The sequence below is a fragment of the Puma concolor genome, chromosome C1 (assembly GCF_028749965.1).
Source record: "Puma concolor isolate L17-30 chromosome C1, mPumCon1.1.hap2, whole genome shotgun sequence".
Lineage (NCBI taxonomy): Eukaryota > Metazoa > Chordata > Mammalia > Carnivora > Felidae > Puma > Puma concolor.
Genome location: NC_141674.1, coordinates 35,444,111 through 35,465,922, shown reverse-complemented (window position 1 = coordinate 35,465,922; position 21,812 = coordinate 35,444,111). Strand labels below are relative to the sequence as shown.

The 21,812-nt window shown below is 40.2% G+C and overlaps 1 protein-coding gene across 3 annotated transcripts in view; it reads left to right on the top strand.

Moving 5' to 3' along the window:
* Window positions 1-21,812, top strand: part of EIF2B3 (eukaryotic translation initiation factor 2B subunit gamma) — a 125,501-nt gene that overhangs the window by 64,172 nt on the left and 39,517 nt on the right. For 2 of the 3 annotated variants that reach the window (XM_025932703.2, XM_086716795.1), the window contains exon 6: window positions 17,794-17,883. The exons of the other annotated variant lie outside the window; for it this stretch is intronic. In XM_025932703.2, the coding sequence (XP_025788488.1) occupies window positions 17,794-17,883 (90 nt within the window). The remainder of the gene's footprint in view (window positions 1-17,793; window positions 17,884-21,812) is intronic. 3 annotated transcript variants of the gene reach the window in all.

Here is a 21,812-nt window from a genome sequence, read left to right as displayed (position 1 = left end):
GTAAGGTAATACTTTCACAGGTTCCAAAGTGGACATCTTTGAGGGCCCATTATCCTATCACAGTCTTCTTAGTTTTTTAACATGATTTTCAAGAGCTATATAATTATCTGTCATATGAATATATACCATCACTTATCTAACCATATCCAGTGTTGGGCATTGAGGTTGTTTCTAATTACTTGGCTCTTGATTTTTTTATTTTATTTATTTTTTAGTGTTTATTTTTGAGACAGAAAGACAGAGAATGAGTGGGGGAGGGGCAGAGAGAGAAGGAGACACAGAATCTGTAGCAGGTTCCAGGCTCTGAGGTGTCAGCACAGAGTCTGACATGGGGCTCGAACTCACAAACTGTGAGATCATGACCTGAGCCGAAGTCGGATGCTTAACCGACTGAGCCACCCAGGCACTCCACTTGATTTTTTTTTTTTTTAGTTCATTTCATTAAGGCATCATTTAATATGCAGTAAAATTTACTCTTTGTAGTATACGGTTTTGTGTATTTGAGAAAAATAGGTGCAAATACCTTATGTGTCTGTGATTCCTGGGATGATATCCTCTTATGCTAGCTCACATTCAACCTGTAGAAATTTATTGAGAATTTAGCTAAATCCTTCTTACTCACTTACATGGCAGCCCTATAACTTTTATGCTGTACTATAGGTGAGCTGACATTGATGTTTCCTCTCTCCTTGGAGGCTTTTGTCTTTCCTTAGAGTTCTGGCTGCTTAGAGTTCTGCCTGTGATGAGTTCAAGAAAAGTTACAATTTCATGGATTATTCAATTTTTTCTTGTTAGGATGAGAGCAACTCTCTTTCCAGCTCTATAAATCTTAGATGGAAGATGGAAGTCCTAGCATTTGATTTTTCCTTTTAAAAATTTATTTTTTTTTAATTTTTATTGAATAAATTTGACATGTAACATATAAGCTAAGGTGTGATTTTTCTTTTTTAAGATATAACAGCTTTGGCCTGCCTAGGTGACTCAGTTGGTTACGCATCCGACTTTAGCTCAGGCCATGATCTCACGGTTCATGAGTTCGAGCCCTGCACCAGGCTCTCTGCTGTCAGCACAGAGCCTGCTTCAGATCCTGTCTCCCTCTCTTTCTGCCCCTCCCCCACTCTCAAAAATAAACATTAAAAAAAATACATAAATAAAAAATAAAATACAACAGTTTTTTTGAGCTATAAATATGCAACATACAATTCACCCATTTAAAGTGAATAATTCAGTGGTTTTTAATATAGTCACAGAGTTGTACAACCATCACCACAATCAATTTTTATAGCATTTTTACTACCCCAGTAGGAAACCCAATACCCATTAAGTGATTCCCTATTTTTCTCTAATCCTCCCCTCCCACCCTAGACAACCAAAACTAATCTACTTTATATCTCTATGTATTTGCCTGTTCTGGACATTTCACATAAATATAATCATATCTTATGTGGCCTTTTACGGCTGGCTTCTTACACTTAGCATAGTGTTTCCAGGGTTTACTTGTCTTGTAGCTTATGTCAGTACTTCATTCCTTTTTATTATTGACCAGTATTCTGTTGTATGGATATATATCACATTTTAGATATCCATTATTTATCAATTGATATTGGCACTTGATTTTAAATCATCTGTTTTTTCCCACCAAAGAATTATTTTCATTTCATTATTCAGCATTTTGAAGGATTCCCCCCCCCCCCAAAAAAAACATAAAACCTACTTGTTTTCTCAAACAACTATTATGCATATTAGAGAGGTATGACCAACACTATAAAAAAGAAAAAAGTAGGCACCCACCATTCACTTGTTGGATTGACTTAGAAAAAACTGTATAGGCTCTTAGGCTTTTTAAAAATTACAGTTCTCGAGGCACCTGGGTGACTCAGTTGAGCATCCAACTTTGGCTCAGGTCATGATCTCACAGTTCATGAGTTCAAGCCCCACATTGGGAATGCTGCTGTCAGCACAAAGCCCACTTTGGATCCTCTGTCCCCCTCTCTCTGCCCCTCCCCAGCTCGCTCTCTCTGTCTCTCTCAAAAATAAACATATTTTTAAAAAATTATAGTTCTCAGAAGTGAGAAAATTTGTTACCAAATTTGAATAGATGGTTGATTTAGGAGGTGGTGATAAGTCAGTGGCATCATTTAATTTCACATTGTCTTACAGTGTTGTTGCTTAAGTTTGGGGCTGCAGGCAAGCTCTAATTTATCAAGAGAGGTATTCATAAATTAAAATCGGATTTATTTTCTTGATACACTCTGACAAGGATATTGAGTTCTAGATATATCTGATGTCAGAGGACTTGTGGAGTCAACTGCCATTTTGTATCAAAAGAACATTCACTGTCTTCTTGTGGTTAATCTGAGTACTATCAAAATAAAGCTCTTCCCCAAGTATGAAGTCAAGAAGTCTAAGGGAGGCTAGAGTTCTCTCCTTTCACTGTTGGTCATGGCCATCAGAGAGAGCCTGCTTTTCTTTCCTAGGACATCGGGAAAGAAGATGGTGGTAGTGGTGGTGGTGATAATGATGATAATAGCTGCTGTCATTTTTCAGATTTTATGTCAGGCATTGTGTTAAAGGCTTTATGTAATCTTTACAATAACCCCATGAAGTGGACGTTATTATATGCCATTTTACAGATGAGGAAATTGAATGAAGATTTAGTTAGAAATAAGAAATTCCAGGGGCTCCTGGGTGGTTCAGTCAGTTAAGTGTCTGACTCTTGGTTCCGCCTCAGGTCATGATCTCACAGTTCATAGGTTCCAGCCCCACATTGGGCTCTGCACTGATAGCACAGAGTCTCCTTAGGATCCCTCTCTCTCCCTCTCTCTGCAACTCCCCTGCTTGCTTGTTCTCTCTCTCCCTCTCTCTCTCTCTCTCTCTCTCTCTAAATATAAGAAATAAACATTTTAAAAAAGAAAGAAATCCCAATAAATATTTCTTAATTGAATGAATGGGAAATCACCCAGTGACCAACTGTAATTTAAGTTTCTGTAATCAAGGGCTTTGGTGTTTTCTGATGAATGTTGAGGTATAAAACAAGGATTGGCAGACTTTTTCTGTAAAGGGCAAATAGTAAATATTTTAGATTTTGCAGACCATATGGTGTTGCGTTTATTCAACTCTGCTGTTTTAGCACAAAGCATCCTAAGATATAACAAATAAGCATGGCAGTGTTCCAATAAAACTTTATCTACAAAAACAAACATCAGGGCCATCCAACTGGCAGGCTGTAGTTTGCCAGCCCCACTGGAACTCTTTTTTTTCTCTACAGAGTAGCTATGATGGTACCTTGTAACACAGCTTGTTTCTTAGGATATAGCTGACTGAATTTGGAATTCTTTATATAAAAAAGAAGGGTTTTGTTATGAATTTTTTTGAGTCCATGTATCAAAATGAAATTTTAGGAAACGGGGGGTTCCTTGTATCTTAGAAAAGTTCACCATAGGGGCGCCTGGGTGGCGCAGTCGGTTAAGCGTCCGACTTCAGCCAGGTCACAATCTCGCGGTCCGTGAGTTCGAGCCCCGCGTCGGGCTCTGGGCTGATGGCTCAGAGCCTGGAGCCTGTTTCCGATTCTGTGTCTCCCTCCCTCTCTGCCCCTCCCCCGTTCATGCTCTGTCTCTCTCTGTCCCAAAAATAAATTTAAAAAAACGTTGAAAAAGAAGAAGAAGAAAAAAAAAAAAAGTTCACCATAAGATACAATTAAGTAATATCTTTTAATGCTCTGAAAATATGAACTTATTTGTAAGATCCTATCATAGACTGTAGCAGCTAGAATGTCATTTAGTCCAGTCGCCTGTATTTCAGATAATGATGCTAAAAGCCAGAGGAAGAAGGATTTGTTCCATATCATTTATCTAATTAGGGACAGAGCTGGACCTTCTCCATTTACTCATCCTTTCTATTTTTCAGGAACACATTGTTCAACTGACAAATGTTTATGAAGTTTCCTTCTCTGGTCAAACCACTATTTTGGTATTTAAGGGTATCCCTGAGGCAGGAGACCATCTGAAAGAATTTATTTGCCTCAGTGGAAGATAAGACTATGCATATAAAAGGCTAACAAACAGTAGCAAACAGTATCAGATACTGAACAATTATGGCCAACAGTGTTCTAAGAATTTAGAGAAGGTAGCAGTCTCTAAGGACTGAGGTGGTCAGGACAATGTAAGAGAATAATTTGGCCTTGAGGATGGATACAGATCAGGTATGGAAAAGGACATAAGAAGCTGGATCCTGCGTACAAAGAAGGCTGTGAACAAATACTTGGAGACAGGGTATGCAAGATTTGTTTAGGGACAGTTTGGCCCAAATTGAGGGTCCCTGTTGGAGAATATTAGGAGATAAGGCTGGAAAGTTAAGTTGGTACAATAACAGAGGGCCTTGAATACTGGGAAATTATTAAAGATTTTTTGAGAAGGGAAATGATTCAAATTCAGGATTCTGGAAAGATAACATGACAGCAGTATGCAGGAGAGATTTAAGGTAAAAGACCTAGAAAGTTAAGCAGTGTTGCACTGCTAAATTCACAAGACTCCAAAGAATAAAGGGATTGTTTCCTTTGGAATGCAGAAAGATCAATTGTGATTATCTATTATGTAAAACAAAGGACCTAGCTCATTTATGCATCCATCAAGTACTGATATTTATGCTTTCCTGTATATTAGAGTTGGCAAGCTTAGACATTAAATTCTTAGCAGCTAGTCATACGTTTCTTAATTACAACTAAAGGGTGGAGACTGTCTCCTGCTTTCTCTTTAACCTCCCTGGGAACTAGCTGATGGCTCCATATGGGGGACTGTTAGTAAATGCCTCGTCCTAGTGGTCTCTGCCAAAGAGCGCAAGGTTTGGGCATGATGGGAGCAAAGAAGAAGGAAATAGCCAGAGGTAAGGTGAAAATGAAAGCAGATGGTGATGTATTTTTCCCTCACAGCTGCTGAGTTTGGGACCTTGGGTCAGCACTGGTGTCATTAACACCATTAACACCAGTTTCTTAGAACTAGATTATATTTTTGGTTGTTGACAGATTTTTTTCCCCTCCATTCTTCTAACTTGTAATTACACTCCAATGATTAAGGATCTTTGGTTTATAGTTGTAATAGGGCAGCTGGCTGGATAAATGAGCAGTAAAAGTGTTCTTGCCCCCATTCCTATGACTCTCAGGGGTATTGTGCTCCTCCTGGCCTCAGTGAGATGGTGGGTAAAAACTAATTAAATTCAGATTTTCAAGCACTTTTGAATATGAGAATATGATACTTCCTATCTTTTTTTTTTAACTGAATTTCCAAAGATTGGGGCTAGGTCCTATTGGAAAAACACCAAAGTTATCTTGGAAAAGGACTTTGTTTATATAGGAGAGCCGGAAACCTCTTGTTTTAAAGTTTTCTAACTTTCCATACTGCTTGTAGGAGAAAGAGATGATGATAGAATGTACATCTCCTTTGTTTTCTCCCTTTCTGAGAAAAGATGAAGTGTTTCCTTGATTGCAAAGAGAGTGTTCTGTTTTGAGGACCTCAGGCATGTTTGGTCCTAGAAAGGGAAATAGTATAAGACATTTGCTGGAGTAGGAGTCCTGCTATCCCTATAAGCAGGTACAGAGGCAGTCTCCCCAGCAAGCTGTTCCGTCACCAGACAGTACTAACTTCGCTCCAGTGGGCCCAGATTCTACAACCTCAGTAGATTTGAAGAAAGCACAACACCTTTCCTACATGTCAAACTGATGCATTAGTGATACAGAGGCATTACATGTGGTGGAAAAGAATGTTGCTGGTAGAAACAGCATGTACTCGAAATTAAAGTCCAGAGATTTTGGAATTTAGTTTTGAGACAAACCAGCTATATGACCTTGAGCAAATCACTTTATTTCTCTAAACCTCAGTTTCCCTGAATGAAACTGGCTTAGTTGTCCTTTAAAGACACTACCACTGCGCCCCTCCCCCTAAAATTCCTGTTTTACTTCTAAACGACATGTGTTTTTAATAATTCATACGTAAAAGGTGTTTGTGCCAAATATTTAATAAGAAAATCATGTAGCTTGTCTCCAATGTTATGTTGTTTTCTTTTGAGTACTAGTGAAGGTTTTTCACTGTAAGTGTAATGATAATATTAAAACAAACTTCTAAAGGATTTCTTTTAAAATGGGATAAAATGTTTGCACATTCCTCTTGTTTAAGTTTAGACATTTATATCTGATAAGACAAGGACTTAAATCAAAACCTCAAAGATCATGCTTGGCCAAATCTGTGTTTCTGGGACTCCAGATGATGAGAAATAGGTTTATGCCCTTGATTGTTTTCCCAAAGATATGCAAAGTCTTGAAGTACTGTTTATCTAAATTAGTATCCCCAGTGCTACTAACCAACTATACTTCCTAAAGTATTTCTCTAATTTGCAGTATTTTGTGGGAAGGGTTGAGAGGGACTTGTGGACATCAGAATCAACAAACTTTCCCAAGGTATCTTGTCCAGCCTAGGCACTGAGACTTTTTTTTCTTACTCCTCTGTACTTTTAATTCTCACTTGTATAAAGTGATGTAGATAGGTTATTTGTAAAGAAACTCTCATGTTGGTATTCTTAAGCCTTTTCTTTTGGACTGGCTATAGACTTCAGAGAAAAATCTTCCAATCTCCTTTCGATGTGGGTAAAAGCTGTGCTACCAATTCCTGATCATTTCTGGGCTTCTGCAGTCCAAATACGTTGCTCCTTAGCTTTCCTTATGCCTGATCTAGGATTCAGCTTTCTTAAATGTGCTAAATCTGCTACCACCATCCTGCTTTCCAGCTTCCAAAATTTTTTTTAATGTCCTCCCTTCTCCTAATCTTTGTCCTTGGAGTTTATACCCTTTAGAAAAACGATGAGGATAACAACAAAAACCCTTCCCTATCACTTTAATGAGCTTTCAAAAGGAATAGGGCTTAATACCTGTTTTTAATCTGCTGTCTTTACCTAGAAGCCTGTTTCCTTCATTTTAGTCACTCAATTCCCTCCCTCCCTCTTTCTCTTTTTCTTCTTTCTCTTGATTTCTTTCTTCAGTCTAGACCCTGTGGTCTGTTACTTCAGGCTTTTCCCTCCATATCCTCACTCATTGTCCTTTTCCTTTTTCTGCCCTCATAAACCCTCTAATATCTATTTTGTCTGCTCCTACATCCTTTTTATTAAAGTCTTCAGGAAAAATATTATGCAGTGTTGTAAATTGGCACCACTATAAGTTCATGGTTCCGATTGTAGCTGAACCCTTAGAACCACTCTGCAGCCTTACACTTCTCCTGGACCACCTTTCCACTTCTCTCAGCAGTAATTCTCAACCATCACCACCTCCCTTAGAAAATTACTTGGCCTATTCCTTCTTAGCTCTTAGCTAAGGCTAAGCGAGAAAATCGGGCTAACAGATACTGATTTGCCCAGCATACTACCCATACCCATAATTTATCTTTACTCAGACCCACCTTCAGTTCCTTTTCTCTAGCCTTAGAGGAAGAAGTTTCCTTCCTCCTGTTTAAGACTGATCCCTTCATTTATACCTTTTGCCCCATTTTCCTGTTTCCCTTGGAACCTTACTCTATGAGTTTTTCCAGCACTCTCCCAAATTTTCAACTTTGCTTTCTACTACTTTCCCCTACACCTATAAATACACTGCTTGTGGGGCGCCTGTGTGGCTCAGTTGGTTGAGTGTCCAGCTCTTGATTTGGGCTCAGGTCATGATCTCACAGTCCATGCTGAACATAGATTCTGCTTAAGGTTCTCTCTCTCTCTGCCCCTCTCCCTCGCTCGCACTCTCTCTCTCAAATAAAAAGTAAAAAAAAAAAAGAAGAAGAAGAAAAGAACACATTGCTTGTAAGATAAGGCACAAATTCCTAATGGCCCTCAGTCATCTAACCATACGTATTCCTTTCAGCCTAATCTCACCATTCCCCTCACTACAAGCCATACTCAACACTCTACCCTATAAACGATGGAGAGTTGCTTATAGTTCACTGACTTCTGCATTCTTTTTCATGCCTCTCTCCTTTTGTGGTCACCATTCCTAGTACTCCTTCAGCCAGTTACCCTTCTCTACCTGGCTTGTTTTATTATTATTATTTTTTTTTTTTTTTTTTGACATCCAGACACACCGTGGCTTTATTATTTCAACAAACTCCAAAAGCACATTTCCTGGACCTGCACTAGAGGCAGGCGCCCAGAGGCAGCGAGGAAGGGATGCTCCTTCTTCCAGCGCAGGTGGGGACGCCTCCTCTATGATGGGGAGAGCATACGGGAAGTTTAGGATGACAATAGGGAGGCAGAGGACAGCGATGGTTATGGTGCAGGCGGTGCGAGAGGTATAGGCAAGTCCGCGAGGCCGCGAAGGCTCATTTGAGGTGATAGAGGGCCTTGCCCTGCATACGATGCTGGATTTCGCCCGTCAGAACATGAGCTACAGGGCCTTGTGGATGGCGTGCTCCGTGTATTTCTGCTTGGTGAAGTCCTGGATGATGATGCTGTGCTCTGACTCCCGGGAGCCGATGGTGAAGCAGCACTTGAGAAGCTTCTCAGTGCGACTCAGCATCTCCTGGTCCTCCTGGCTGGTAAAGCCCTCCACCCCTGACAGAGTGCTGGAGAAGGCAGCATCCAGCATGGACACCTGGGAGAGCCACAGAGCCTTCTCCACGCTGGCCTCTGTGACAAAGGGCTGCAGCTTCATCTTGCTAAGGACCTCGGGGATACGCACGATGGCCTTAGCTGCCACATGGTGATGGACACAGAGCCCGACGCAGGGCTCGAACTCACGAACTGCAAGATCATGGCCTGAGCCGAAGTTGGACGCTTAACCAACTGAGCCACTCAGGTGCCCCGTGTTATTGTAGCTTCATCTTGTGCCTCTCCCCACCTTGGTTTCTGTGCTTTATCAGTGCTGGGCAATGTTAGTTCCTCACACTCACCAGTCTGCCTCAAGGTCTTGACACCTACTGTTTTCTCTGCCAGAGTGCCTGTTTTTCCACCCCTTTCTCCTGGTTAACTCCTGCTCTTCTTTCAAGTCTAAGCTTAAAGGGAAGTTTCCATCGCCTTCCAACCTGGGCAAGGTCCCTCACTATATGCTTCCATAGCATTCTTTGCTTGCCATTCAGTTATTGCACTTATAATAATTCATTTCCATCAAACTGTACACTTCATGCAACTTTCACGTCCATTTTCTTCACTGCTGTGTCCCAAATATTTGGCACATAGTAGGTATTCAATGAATGTAAGCTAGAGACTGTTGCCTGGAAGAGCGAGTTGATTACTTTTAACATGGACTAAAATAATTTATTTTGTTTTTCTGTCAGTACAATGAGGAGCAGCACTTAGAACTCTCTGGGTCCCTGGGTGGCTCAGTTGGTTAAGTGTCTGACTTTGACTCAGGTCATGATCTCAAGCCCCGTGTCGGGCTCTGTTCTGACGACGCAGAGCCTGGAACCTGCTTCGGATTCCGTGTCTCCTTCTTTGCCCCTTCTCTCTCTCTCTCTCTCTCTCTCTCTCTCTCTCTCAAATATAAATAAACATTAAAAGTTTAAAACAAAACAAAAGAACTCTTCCAAACCTGGAGGTCTCTGATGCACTTGAGTCCAGGGCTTTCACTTCAGTACAACTGCTTTTCTTGGATGGAGCCTGAGCACCAAGAGTGCCGTAGCCCACTCTGCTGCACAGGCAGACCTTTGGTTTGGAACTCCATGTGCACACCTGATGATCATCAGTCTGTCATTCCTGCCACTTACGGTGCCACCAAGATCTGGCATTTGGGGTGGTGTGGCAAGTGCGTGCCTTCCTATTAAATAGCTACCAGGTAACTATGCAACTGAATTCTTGCCCCAAAATCTGTCTCATTAGAATTATTGATAGAATTATAGATAGTTACTTCTAAGCAACCTTGGTCTCTAGTTTCTTTTAAACTCTAATGATTATGTGTGCAGCTGTGGTGGAGCAGCCCCCAGGTCTGTGCCCACTGTCTCCCCCTGCCCCGCTTTCTTCCTGCACTTCCCACTCCTTCCTCCACCCTCCCAGTGCTGCCTACCCCCAGGAGCTCAGGTGGTGAATACTTATTCTGGGAAACAGAAAAGTACTTCTTGGGCAAAAAGTATGCCTCTTGGGGCGCCTGGGTGGCTCAGTTGGTTGAGTGTCTGACTTTGGCTCAGGTTGTGGTCTCATAATTCATAATGCAGAGTTCGAGCCCTGCACCAGGCTCTGTACTGACAGCTTGCTCAGAGCCTGGAGCCTGCTTCAGATTCTGTGTCTCCTTCTCTCTCTGCCCCTCCCCCACTCATGTACTGTCTCACTCTGTCTCTCAAAAATAAATAAATGTAAAATAAAAATTAAAAATATGCCTCCCAAGTTCAAGTGCCACCTAAATGATGATGATGTCATGGCTCCGTGAAGAGTGAAGGGAGAAATCTTTTGGAAGAGGATTCAGATGAAGAAGAGTACTTTTTTCTAAAGGGACCATCTGAACCAAGATTTAGACCTAGAAGTGATACAATTAAGTATATTCAGAATCAGGTGGCTGAAGTTATTGATGTCATGCAAGAAAATAGTACAGGGGCGCCTGGGTGGCGCAGTCGGTTAAGCGTCCGACTTCAGCCAGGTCACAATCTCGCAGTCCGTGAGTTCGAGCCCCGCGTCAGGCTCTGGGCTGATGGCTCAGAGCCTGGAGCCTGTTTCTGATTCTGTGTCTCCCTCTCTCTCTGCCCCTCCCCTGTTCATGCTCTGTCTCTCTCTATCCCAAAAATAAATAAACGTTGAAAAAAAAATTTTAAAAAGAAAATAGTACAAAGATTAAAGAATCCTGTTATATCATTTAATCCCTCTCTCCATCCTCTGTGTGATATAGAAAACTTATCAGGTAATGCAGTTGTTTTTAGCAGCATATCCACACAGTTTCAAAGGCAAATGTGATGGCGTGGATGCAGAATAAAAGCCATCATGGCGTTGGTTGCTGTTATCCTTTTGCTAATGAGTATCATTTTTTTAATGTTTATTTATTTTTGAGAGAGACAGAGTGCAAGCAGGGGTGGGGCAAAGAGAGAGGGAGATAGTCTGAAGCAGGCTCCAGGCTCTGAGCTGTCAGCATAGAGCCCGATGTGGAGCTCAAACCCATGAACTGTGAGATCATGACTTGAGCCGAAGTCGGATGCTTAACTGACTGAGCCATCTACATGCCCCTAATTATCATTCTTATAGTCATGAAATATCATACTTGATTTGGTGACAGAGATTTTCATTAAACAAAATCTGAATAGCAATAATAAAAGATTGCTGCATAATTTAAATGAAACCTATGTATATAACTTTCAAAACTTCTTTTTCAAGAAAATAAGAGGCAAGTATCACTTCAAATTGGATCACTGAGAATGTCCAGTTATCTTCTTCCCTTCTAACAGAAGGGAAGTTTTCAATAATTATGGTTAAGGCAAAAATAACCAGCCTCTATTTTGCCATGTTTCAAGGATCTAGTTTGAAACTGGATACTTGCCAGTTGATTGTATATGTAATTAAACCATGATATTAATATTTCATCCTGTTATTATAAGGACTTACATTATCACATTGACATGAGGATCAGGCTGGTGGTCCAGAAGCCCCTGTAGAGTACTACTAGATCATCAGGCTAAAAAACATGTATTGCCATTCCATCAATATTTTCAAGATTCTTCTCACATTACAATTGCTTTGCCATTGCAATTATAATTTCCACATGTTTATGGGTGTAACAAAAGCTAAATGTTGTTGGGGCACCTGGGTGGCTCCATTGGTTAAGCATCCAACTTTTGGCTTCAGCTCAGGTCATGATCTCATGTTTCCTGAGATTGAGCCCCACATCAGGCTCTGCACTGACAGGGCAGAGCCTGCTTGGGATTCTGTCTCTCACCGCCCCTTCCCCCCCCCCCCCCCATCTCGCTCTGCCCCTCCCCTGTTCATGCTTTCCCTCTCTCTAAAAATAAATAACTTTAAAATTTTATTTAATAAAAATAAAGCTAAACGTTGTAATGTCAGCTACAACTAAAACATTCCAGTAAACATATTTTTTACTTTAAAACCAAAAAACAAAACAAAACAAAAATACGTAATGATTAAACAATAGGGAATTCGTTCTGACTCTTCTAGCCGGAGAAAAGACACTTCTTTATTGGAATATATTTAAGATTACCAAATAAAGTAGAAGGTGATTGTTTGAAGGTCTTTAAATAGAGTGGGAGGTTTTCACAATGTTGCATTGAACACTTAGAGATGGCTAAGTTATCATAGGAGACTTTTATCCTCATTGGAAGTGTTGCTTCTGGTTCTTATGAGTCATTGTTTCAAGCTTTAGTTCCCCTGGCATCTGAATTCAGGAGCCATCCTTGACATTTCCTTTACCTATTAACATTCATATTTATGCAAAGAGAAGCATATGTTAGAAATAAGTTTCTCTTGTATTTTGAATTTTTGTTTAACTGAGTCTTCTTCATTCTATTCCCATTCCTTGCTCTTCTGTTCGCAAACTTTGGAGTCGGAAAAAAGTCATTCTGTGCAGCCATGTAAACTGTTAGGACATACTCAGTTTAGATTAGTGGAAGCTTTCTTTCTTCACTGGGTCAGTGTGGAGTGTCTCATAGTAGACACCTGTTTTTCCAGTAGGCTGGAAGTCCTTCAGGTCCCATTCACAGCAATTCCGGAAGTCTAATAGTGTATCCACATGGAATGTCAGATAAATTTCAATTTTTTAACACGCACCAACTATAAACTGCGCCTTTACCTGTCTATCAGCCTTTTTCTACTCTTCTATGAGTATGTCAGGAAATAGAATGCCCAGTTGGCCTTTGCTAAAACTTAGGCAGTGAGCAAGATAAAAAAAAACAGCTTCTTTCCTCCTGTACACATAATGGTTCTATGGATGAGGAAGAAGGGAACAGGCCCCAAGAACTTTTGACATTACCCTGAGCCTAAGGACCTTTGCCCTCATTCTGTAGATTTAAAGGAAATGAGTGTTTGAAATCCCTTGAGATCTTTTAGAGGGAAATTACAGATCCTTTTATCAACTAAAGAGACTCGGGCCTTTTTTTAGAGTCATTAAGAGCTTTGGATATTTAAAATCTTAAGTTTATTCTGCTAGAGAGCAAATTGGTATGATTTTAATGACAGTAATTACTTGTTTTGTTAAGTATTTATTTCATCCTTCATGGAGTATTTCCTTCTTTCTGGACTGCCTTTCTGAGCAGCTTTTTTATTTCCTAGCTTTTTAGTTCTCCAGATGTTCTGTACAGTGTTGGTGACACACATAGTTCTATGTTCAGTTTTCTTTCAATGAAAGTAAAGCTCAGAAAAATCTTAACCTGCATAATAATGACCAGTGTTTGCGTGGTAGTTTTCCTTAATAGTTTCCTTAGAGATCTTAAAGCTTTGTCCCTGACACACAGTACTTCCAAGTTGTTAATATTAGGAGAAATTTTGGGTAAATAAATATTGAAACACAGGTACACAGCTTGTATCTTCAACTCCTAGACATTTAAAAGTGATCTTACCAGGGGTACCTGGGTGGCTCAGTTGGTTAGGTATCTGACTTCAGCTCAGGTCATGATGTCACGGTTTGTGAGTTTGAGTCCCACGTTGGGCCCTGTGCTGACAGCTCAGAGCCTGGAGCCTGCTTCGGACTCTGTGTCTCCCTCTCTCTGCCTCTCCCCCATTTGCACTCCGTTTTGCTCTCTCTCAAAAATAAATAAACATTAAAAAATAATTAAAAAAAAAAATAATAAATAAATAAATAAATAAATAAATAAATAAATAAATAAATAAATATTATCTTCCCAGAGGAGGCAGCTGCTTCTTTGCAAGCATTTCTTAATATATGCTTTCCTGTTCTCCCAGAATGTATGGGAAGCAGGATGATAAAGAGGCTTGTCTTAGGTCAATGCTGAGAACCTCATTCCTTAACACATTTATTTTTGAATGGTACTAGTAGCTAATAAACTTCTAAGTAGGATATTCAGCAAGTACAAAAACAGGGATTTTTGATCCTAACAATGCATTCTGCCTCTTTGCCCCAAATTTAAATGTGAAACTATTTGGAGCAGGACTTCATCTATATAGAATTCCTAGGATTATGTATCTAGAAAAGAAAGAAGTTGGTAGACAGATGAGACTTATGAGATAGTACAAAAGTTTTAGAGTCACACATACCTAAGTTTTAATCGCAGTTCTTTTATTATCTACCTCTGTAACCTAGAAAAGTTTCTTTAATATAACATTGTCAACTATACTTTAATTTTTTTTTTTAATTTTTTTTTTCAACGTTTATTTATTTTTGGGACAGAGAGAGACAGAGCATGAACGGGGGAGGGGCAGAGAGAGAGGGAGACACAGAATCAGAAACAGGCTCCAGGCTCTGAGCCATCAGCCCAGAGCCCGACGCGGGGCTCGAACTCACGGACCGCGAGATCGTGACCTGGCTGAAGTCGGACGCTTAACCGACTGCGCCACCCAGGCGCCCCATATACTTTAATTTTTAAAAAGTTGAAGAAATAATACCAATCCTTCACAAAGTCTTCCAGAAACTAAAAGAGGAGGAAACAGTTTCCAACTTACTCTAAAATTTTTATTTAGGGACGCCTGAGTGGCTTAGTTGGTTAAGCATCTGACTTTGGCTCAGGTCACCATCTCACAGCTTGTGGGTTCGAGCCCTGCGTTGGGCTCTGTGCTGACACCTCAAAGCCTGGAGCCTACTTCAGATTCTGTGTTCCCTTCCCTCTCTGCCCCTCCCCACTCGTTCTCTCTGTCCCCACCCCCTTTCTCAAAAATAAAAACATCTTAAAAAATAAAAAAACTTTTAAGACCTAAAATTACCACTGTTTCTAAATGTCTTATTCATTTCCATTTATTGTTTTCTTTATGTTATACAAATCCAAAGGATCTTCCTGACCTGAAGCATTCAGTCGATTACCCAGATTTTGCTGGTGCCTCTGAGGTTTTTAGCTTTATTTGTTTTGTTTTAAAACATCAATCCTTGGGGCGCCTGGGTGGCTCAGTCGGTTGAGCGTCTGACTTCGGCTCAGGTCATGAGCTCACAGTTCGTGAGTTCAAGCCCCGCGTTGGGCTCTGTACTGACGGCTCGGAGCCTGGAGCCTGCTTTGGATTCTGTGTCTCCTCTCTCTGCCCCTCCCCCACTCATGCTCTGTCTCTCTCTTAAAAGTAAAAAAAATATTAAAAAAATAAAAAAATAAAATAAAATATCAATACTTATTTCTGCTATTATCAAAAATAATAAAATGAAGTAAGGAAACCACCTTTTTGACAATTTAAATGTCATTAGTCTCCAAGATTTACATTCATTACAAATTCAATCTAAAAGAAAAATCTCTGAATCACCCATTTCTGTTCTTCATTATAGTCCAAATTTGTAAGTAAATCTCTAGCCTTAAGTATACCAGCTAAATTTTTGGAATTTTTTTTTCTAAAAAATGGAAGAATTTTGTTTGTTTTACCTACTTTAAAGGGATGAGAGTAAAAAGCTGACAAACATTTATAAACTATAAAATGCTATATGAAATACTGCCATATATGATAGGGATTGATAAGTTTAGATGATGGTTGTTCAGACTTTTATTTATTCGAACTTTTAAGTTATTCCTTTCCTGTCTGTATAATACAAGTTGACCTCAGCTATAAAAATGAGAGTAATATATCTACCTCATGAGGTGATTATGAGGACTAAATAATATAGATAGAGTGTATTAAATGATTCAAGGAATTTGTAAACCAAGGGACTAAACAGGAGAGTGCAACTTTCCAGATTGGTTAGATCAAGGGAAAGAATTATCAGGGTGTGGACTTCAAATGAAACCCTGGTACCACAAGGTAACCACATTCGCATTTGTAAAATTCTATTTCCTCAGGAATTTCTTAGAACTCAAGAATCTCAAATTGGAAAGTACCTTCTACTTTCTTCAACCTCATTGTATACATTAATTGGCTTGTGGGGATGGGGAGGCAGGTTATGAGTATGGGGTCCTAAGTCTGACAACTTCTGTTGCTCTTTTAGAAGCATTTTGTTACCGCTTCTCCCAGTCTCCCAAAAGAGTGGAAGCCTGGGGTGGTGCACCTTAACTTATTTGATAAATTGCTTCTAGAGTATCTAGATCCCGTGAGAATAACTTTCCTTAAAAGTATAAGCCAGCTGGGGCACCTAGGTGACTCAGTCGGTTGAGTTCCAACTTCGGCTCAGGTCACGATCTCACAGTGTGAGTTCGAGCCCTGCATCAGGCTCTGTGCTGACAGCTCAGAGCCTGGAGCCTGCTTCGGATTCTGTCTCCTTCTCTCTCTGCCCCTCCCCACTTGTGCCCTGTCTCTCTCTCTCAAAAATAAATAAATGTAAAAAAAAAAAAATTTTTTTTTTAAGTATAAACCAGTCAAAGCACAGTAACACAATGTAGAAGAAAGGTAATAATCAGGTATCTGTGATGGGAATCTCAATTTTTCTACCCTGCTTCTTCCCTCCTGTCTTTCAGCTGTCTTTGTTATTAAATAAAATGACCTTGGACATTATAAGCATGGCATTTCTTAAGGCTCAAACCAAAACGTCAAACTAAAACAGACAGCAACTAAACAAATACCTTAATCTGACCTAATTTATTCATTTGTTTATTCAACAGCTGTTTATTAAATACACTGTGTGAGGTACAATGCTAAATGGTAAGGGTATAAAGATAAATCTCTGGAAAAAAAAAAAAAAGATAAATCTCTGCCCTCAGGGAACTTCCAGTCTGTTGGGAGAGAGAGCCAAGTAAGGAAGCTGTTACCTTACTGGATGATAACTTAACTGATAGAGATGGGCACCAAGTGCTGTGGGAGCAGGAACTTGAGTTGTCAGTGAAGGTTTCCTGGAGGAAGTATATCTGGGGAAAGTCCTGATGAATACATAAGAGTAGGGAGTTAGGGAGTATTCACAGAATTTTACTTCATTTTCTGTGGAAATGGAATAATACATACCAGATCATGAAGAAAGCATGGCTGAAATATGGCCTGCAGAAAGTGGGGCAGTTGGAGTAAAAGCAAGAAAATGTTAATCATAAGAATTGTGAGTTGGAATTTGTGATAGAAGAAGGTGACTTGTCAGTGATTTGATAGTTCACCTAAAGTCCTCATAAAGTGTGAGATAGAGTTTCTATAAAGAGAAGACCTTTTCTATGGTAGGAGTAGAGCTAGTATTCACCATGTTGGCCAGAGTAGGGTGTGAGCAGCATGGCTCTGACCCTTATAAACTTTTTAAATTTTTTTTTTATATTTACTTATTTTTTTCTTTTTTTAATGTTTATTTTTGAGACAGAGAGAGACAGAGCATGAATGGGGGAGGGGCAGAGAGAGAGGGAGACACAGAATCGGAAGCAGGCTCCAGGCTCTGAGCCATCAGCCCAGAGCCTGATACGGGGCTTGAACCCACAAACTGTGAGATCATGACCTAAGCCAAAGTCGGACGCTTAACCGACTGAGCCACCCAGGCGCCCCTTTAAATTTTTTTTAAATGTTTATTTATTTTTGAGACAGAGAGAGACAGAGCATTAACGGGGGAGGGTCAGAGAGAGAGAGGGAGACACAGAATCCGAAGCAGGCTCCAGGCTCTGAGCTGTCAGCATAGAGCCCAACGTAGGGCTCGAACTCACGGACCGTGAGATCATGACCTAAGCTGAAGTCGGATGCTCAACAGACTGAGCCACCCAGGTTCCCCACGCTTATAAACTTCTTAATGCCTACTACCTAATAATAGGATAGAACCACGTTACTTGATTGTGAACCCTTTCTCTCTTATTGTTTTTGCAGGCACCCTAGAATACATTTCCACACAGGCCTTGTGGATGCCCATCTCTACTGCTTGAAAAAATACGTTGTGGACTTCCTAATGGAAAATAAGTAAGGAAGAGGGAGGTAGAGTCAAACTCACAGTGTGTAAACTACCTTGATTCTTAGTTAACAGTTTTAAACCCTGATAATGTTAGATAACTTGTTTATATAAATAATAGTTGATTCTCGCCTTTGTTTTAAAAATAAAATTGTGTTATTAGCATACTGTTATTTTTGTCTGTATCAGAGTCCCTGCTTGTATTTGGGGGGCCAGTGTTACAATAAGCCAACAGAATATTTTTGTAAAACTAATCATAACATATGGTGCCTCTTTCTGCATAGTTCCGGGTTCTTCTTCCTTCTGCAAGATTGAGCTCCCTAGCTCTAGTGCTATTTGTCTCCAAGCAGGTATCCTTCCCCTAGGCAATTATCCTACAGATGGGCCCTCTTAGCAAAGTTTCAGAGACTTAGCCAAGAAGAGTGGAGAAAAAAACAAGTTTCCCTCCAATTTTGGAAAAGTCCATCTCACTGGGTGAATGTTTATGAATGCAGAAAAACCAAATTTGGTACTTTTTCTGATTTTCCTTTGAGTATAGAACTATGGTCCTTAAATACTCTCCACAGACTATATCTGGCAGATCACAGGACTTAGGTTTCCAGGGAAAAAAACTCCTCTGAGGTTGATCTCAAAGATTTTTTATAGTAAATGCACTTAGAGTCCTCAGAGGAACAGGTAGGAAAAGATTTAAGAGGAGGAGAGGAGCAGCTAGTCTCCCTTGATGGCTGCGGGATAAGTTTCTGCCTTGAATAGCACTGGTGGACTGGAAAGCAAGTGGGCTAGTACCACAGCACCAAGTTCCCTCAGACCAGCTGAGGAAGAAAGTCTGAGAACCTGAGTTTAAACACTAGCATGCTTTTGGCTGATAGACTTGGATATATACAGGAATATTAAGGGGAAGGGGAATTGTTCCTCCGTGTCCAGTATATTTCTTGCTTCCTAACCCTTACCCCCACAACACCTGGTAAACCTCTACAGGAATACCCATTTAGAACCAATGGTAAAAGAAATCATTTGGATTCCTAGAAAACTTTGTCAGGGATTGTCGTTTCTCTATTTCCCCACCTTTCCCCACTGTTGCCTTGCTCCCCTCTAACTTATTATTGTGTTTGATCATTCAATCAACAAATATTTATTAAGCACCTGTTATGAGGCAGGCATTGTGTTAGATCAACTGTGGGACCAATGGTAAATAAGCAGACATAGGCCCTGCCCTCAGGAAATTTACAGCCTAAGCTCCACAGTAGATTGCAGAGCTTTGTTTTTTAAATAGCAAAGAGACTTGGGGCACCTGAGTGGCTCAGTCAGTTAAGTGTCTGGCCCTTGGTTTCGGCTTAGATCATGATCTCACAGTTCATGGGTTTGAGTCCCACATCGGACTCCGCAATGACAGGTGGACCCTGGTTGGGATTCTCTCTCTCCCTCTCTCTGTCCCTCCCCTGCACATGCTCACGATCACATGCGCTCTCTCTTTCTCTCGCTCTCAAAATAAATAAAACTTTAAAAATAAATAAAAATAAAAATATTAAATAGCAAGGGACATGCTGCCAAAATTAGTCATTGATTATTGATTCAGGACCTGTTTTCCAGTCACCAGTCCGGGCTATATATATTCCAAAAATGAAGTTAACTCTTGGCCTTTAAGGGCTTGGTTGTTTTTTTGGTTTTTTGTTTCTTTAATTTTTTAACCTTTATTTATTTTTGAGAGACAGAGCACAAGCAGGGGAGGGGCAGAGAGAGAGGGAAACACAGAATTCGAAGCAGGTTCTAGGCTCAGCTGTCAACACAGAGCCTGACGTGTGGCTCGAACCCACAAACGGTGAGATCATGACTTGAGCCAAAGTCAGAAGCTTAACTGACTGAGCCACCCAGGCGCCCCTAAGGGCTTGTTTTTTATTCTCAAGTGAAAATGAGGCCCTGTCTTGAAGTAGGCCCTGGCCTTGATATGTTGAAAGAGGATGCACTAGTAGTAGAAATTGTGATTTCTTTTTTAAATATTTACTATGGAAAACTTCACAGGAATGCAGAAGTAGAGACAATAATGTAATGAAATCCCATGTGTCCATCACACAGCTTCAACAATTATCAATTCATGGCCAATGTTGTTTTATATATGTCACCACCCATCTCTCCATTGGCATGCCAGATTATTTTAAAGCAGGTCATTATGATTTTGTAATTTCATCTGTAATTATTTGAATTGTTATTATCTATAAATATCTGAACGTGTATATGTAAAATATAAAGTCTTTATCTTTTAAACAAACACCTCAATACCATTATCACACCTTAAAACAATAACAACAACAACAACAAACAGTGCTCCTTAATACTACCAAATGGGATTTTAGCTTTTGATGTCTGGATATGCAGACAGTTTTGCACCAAAGTTAGCTTCACCCTAGCTGCAGTAGCTCCTTTGTAATTCATCTGGCCACCAGTTAGCTGTTCCCACACCTGGCAAGTGTACTCCAGTGGTATGTGCCCTGAGGACAAGCCTTAATTTGGTGATTCTGTGGCTCCTGGCCAGAAGCTCTGCCAAATGGGACTTTCCCAGAGCCCGTTCCAATAGAGCATGATACAGTCTCAGCTCAAACTGCCACCCCATCTCAAGATCTGTTAAAACACCCTTATCTCTTTATCCCCATCATCTACCCTTCACCTGTCAGATGCGTTGGGATTAAAAGCATTATACTGAAAAGTGATATATTTCAATATATTAGGAAAAGTATAAAGGCACACAGGACAAATTAGAATGGTACTCAAGAGAGATTCTTTATTCCTGGCTGGAATAGTGGAGGCCTTATCTCAAAGGTGTGGGAGATGGGGTTGAATAGGTTGGTGGAAGCAGCATGTACAAGGCTTTGAAAGCTTAGCAGGGAGTTGGGAATGCAAGCTGGTGCAGCCACTCCAGAAAACAGTATGGAGGTTCCTCAAAAAACTAAAAATAGAACTACCCTACGACCCAGCAATTGCACTACTAGGCATTTATCCACGGGATACAGGTATGCTGTTTCAAGGGGACACATGCACCCCCATGTTTATAGCAGCCCTATCAACAATAGCCAAAGTATGGAAAGAGCCCAAATGTCCATCGATGGATGAATGGATAAAGAAAAGTGGTATGTGTGTGTGTATATATATATATATATAATATATATATACACACACACACACACACACACACGCAATGGAATATTACTCGGCAATCAAAAAGAGTGAAATCTTGCCATTTGCAACTACATGGATGGAACTGGAGGGCATTATGCTAAGTGAAATTAGAGAAAGACGAAAATCATATGACTTCACTCATGAGGACTTTAAGAGATAAAACAGTTGAACATAAGGGAAGGGAAACAAAAATAATATAAAAACAGGGAGGGGGACAAAGCAGAAGAGACTCATAAATATGGAGAAGAAACTGAGGGGTTGTAAGAAGGGGGATGGGCTAAATGGGTAAGGGGCACTAAAGAATCTACTCCTGAAATCATTGTTGCACTGTATGCTAACTCATTTGGATGTAAATTTTTAAAAATTAAATAAAAAAAAAAAAAAAGTTTAGCAGGGAGTTACAAATCTTCAAACAGAATAGTCCCTTTTGGAAGGAGCAACAGTACAACCTGGCAAGGGAACATAGACCATGCTGGATGGGAAAGAGGCTCCTTCAAGGTAATTAAGAGGCGTTTATAATTATCTGGTTATGAAATGATGACTCCTTTAGGGATGGGAGGGTAGAAGTAAACCAGGTAGACACAACTTTCAGAAAGACACTTTGGCAATCTTCTGTCTTTCACCTATGAAAGTCAACATATTCTGCCCTGTGTTTTTTGTTCAGTTGTGTTTTTTTTAGCTGTTTACATGTTAATGTCTTCAATCCAAATTCTTTTGAGATTAGATACCTACCGGGATTGCTAACACATTCAGTATATGCTTGGTAAAT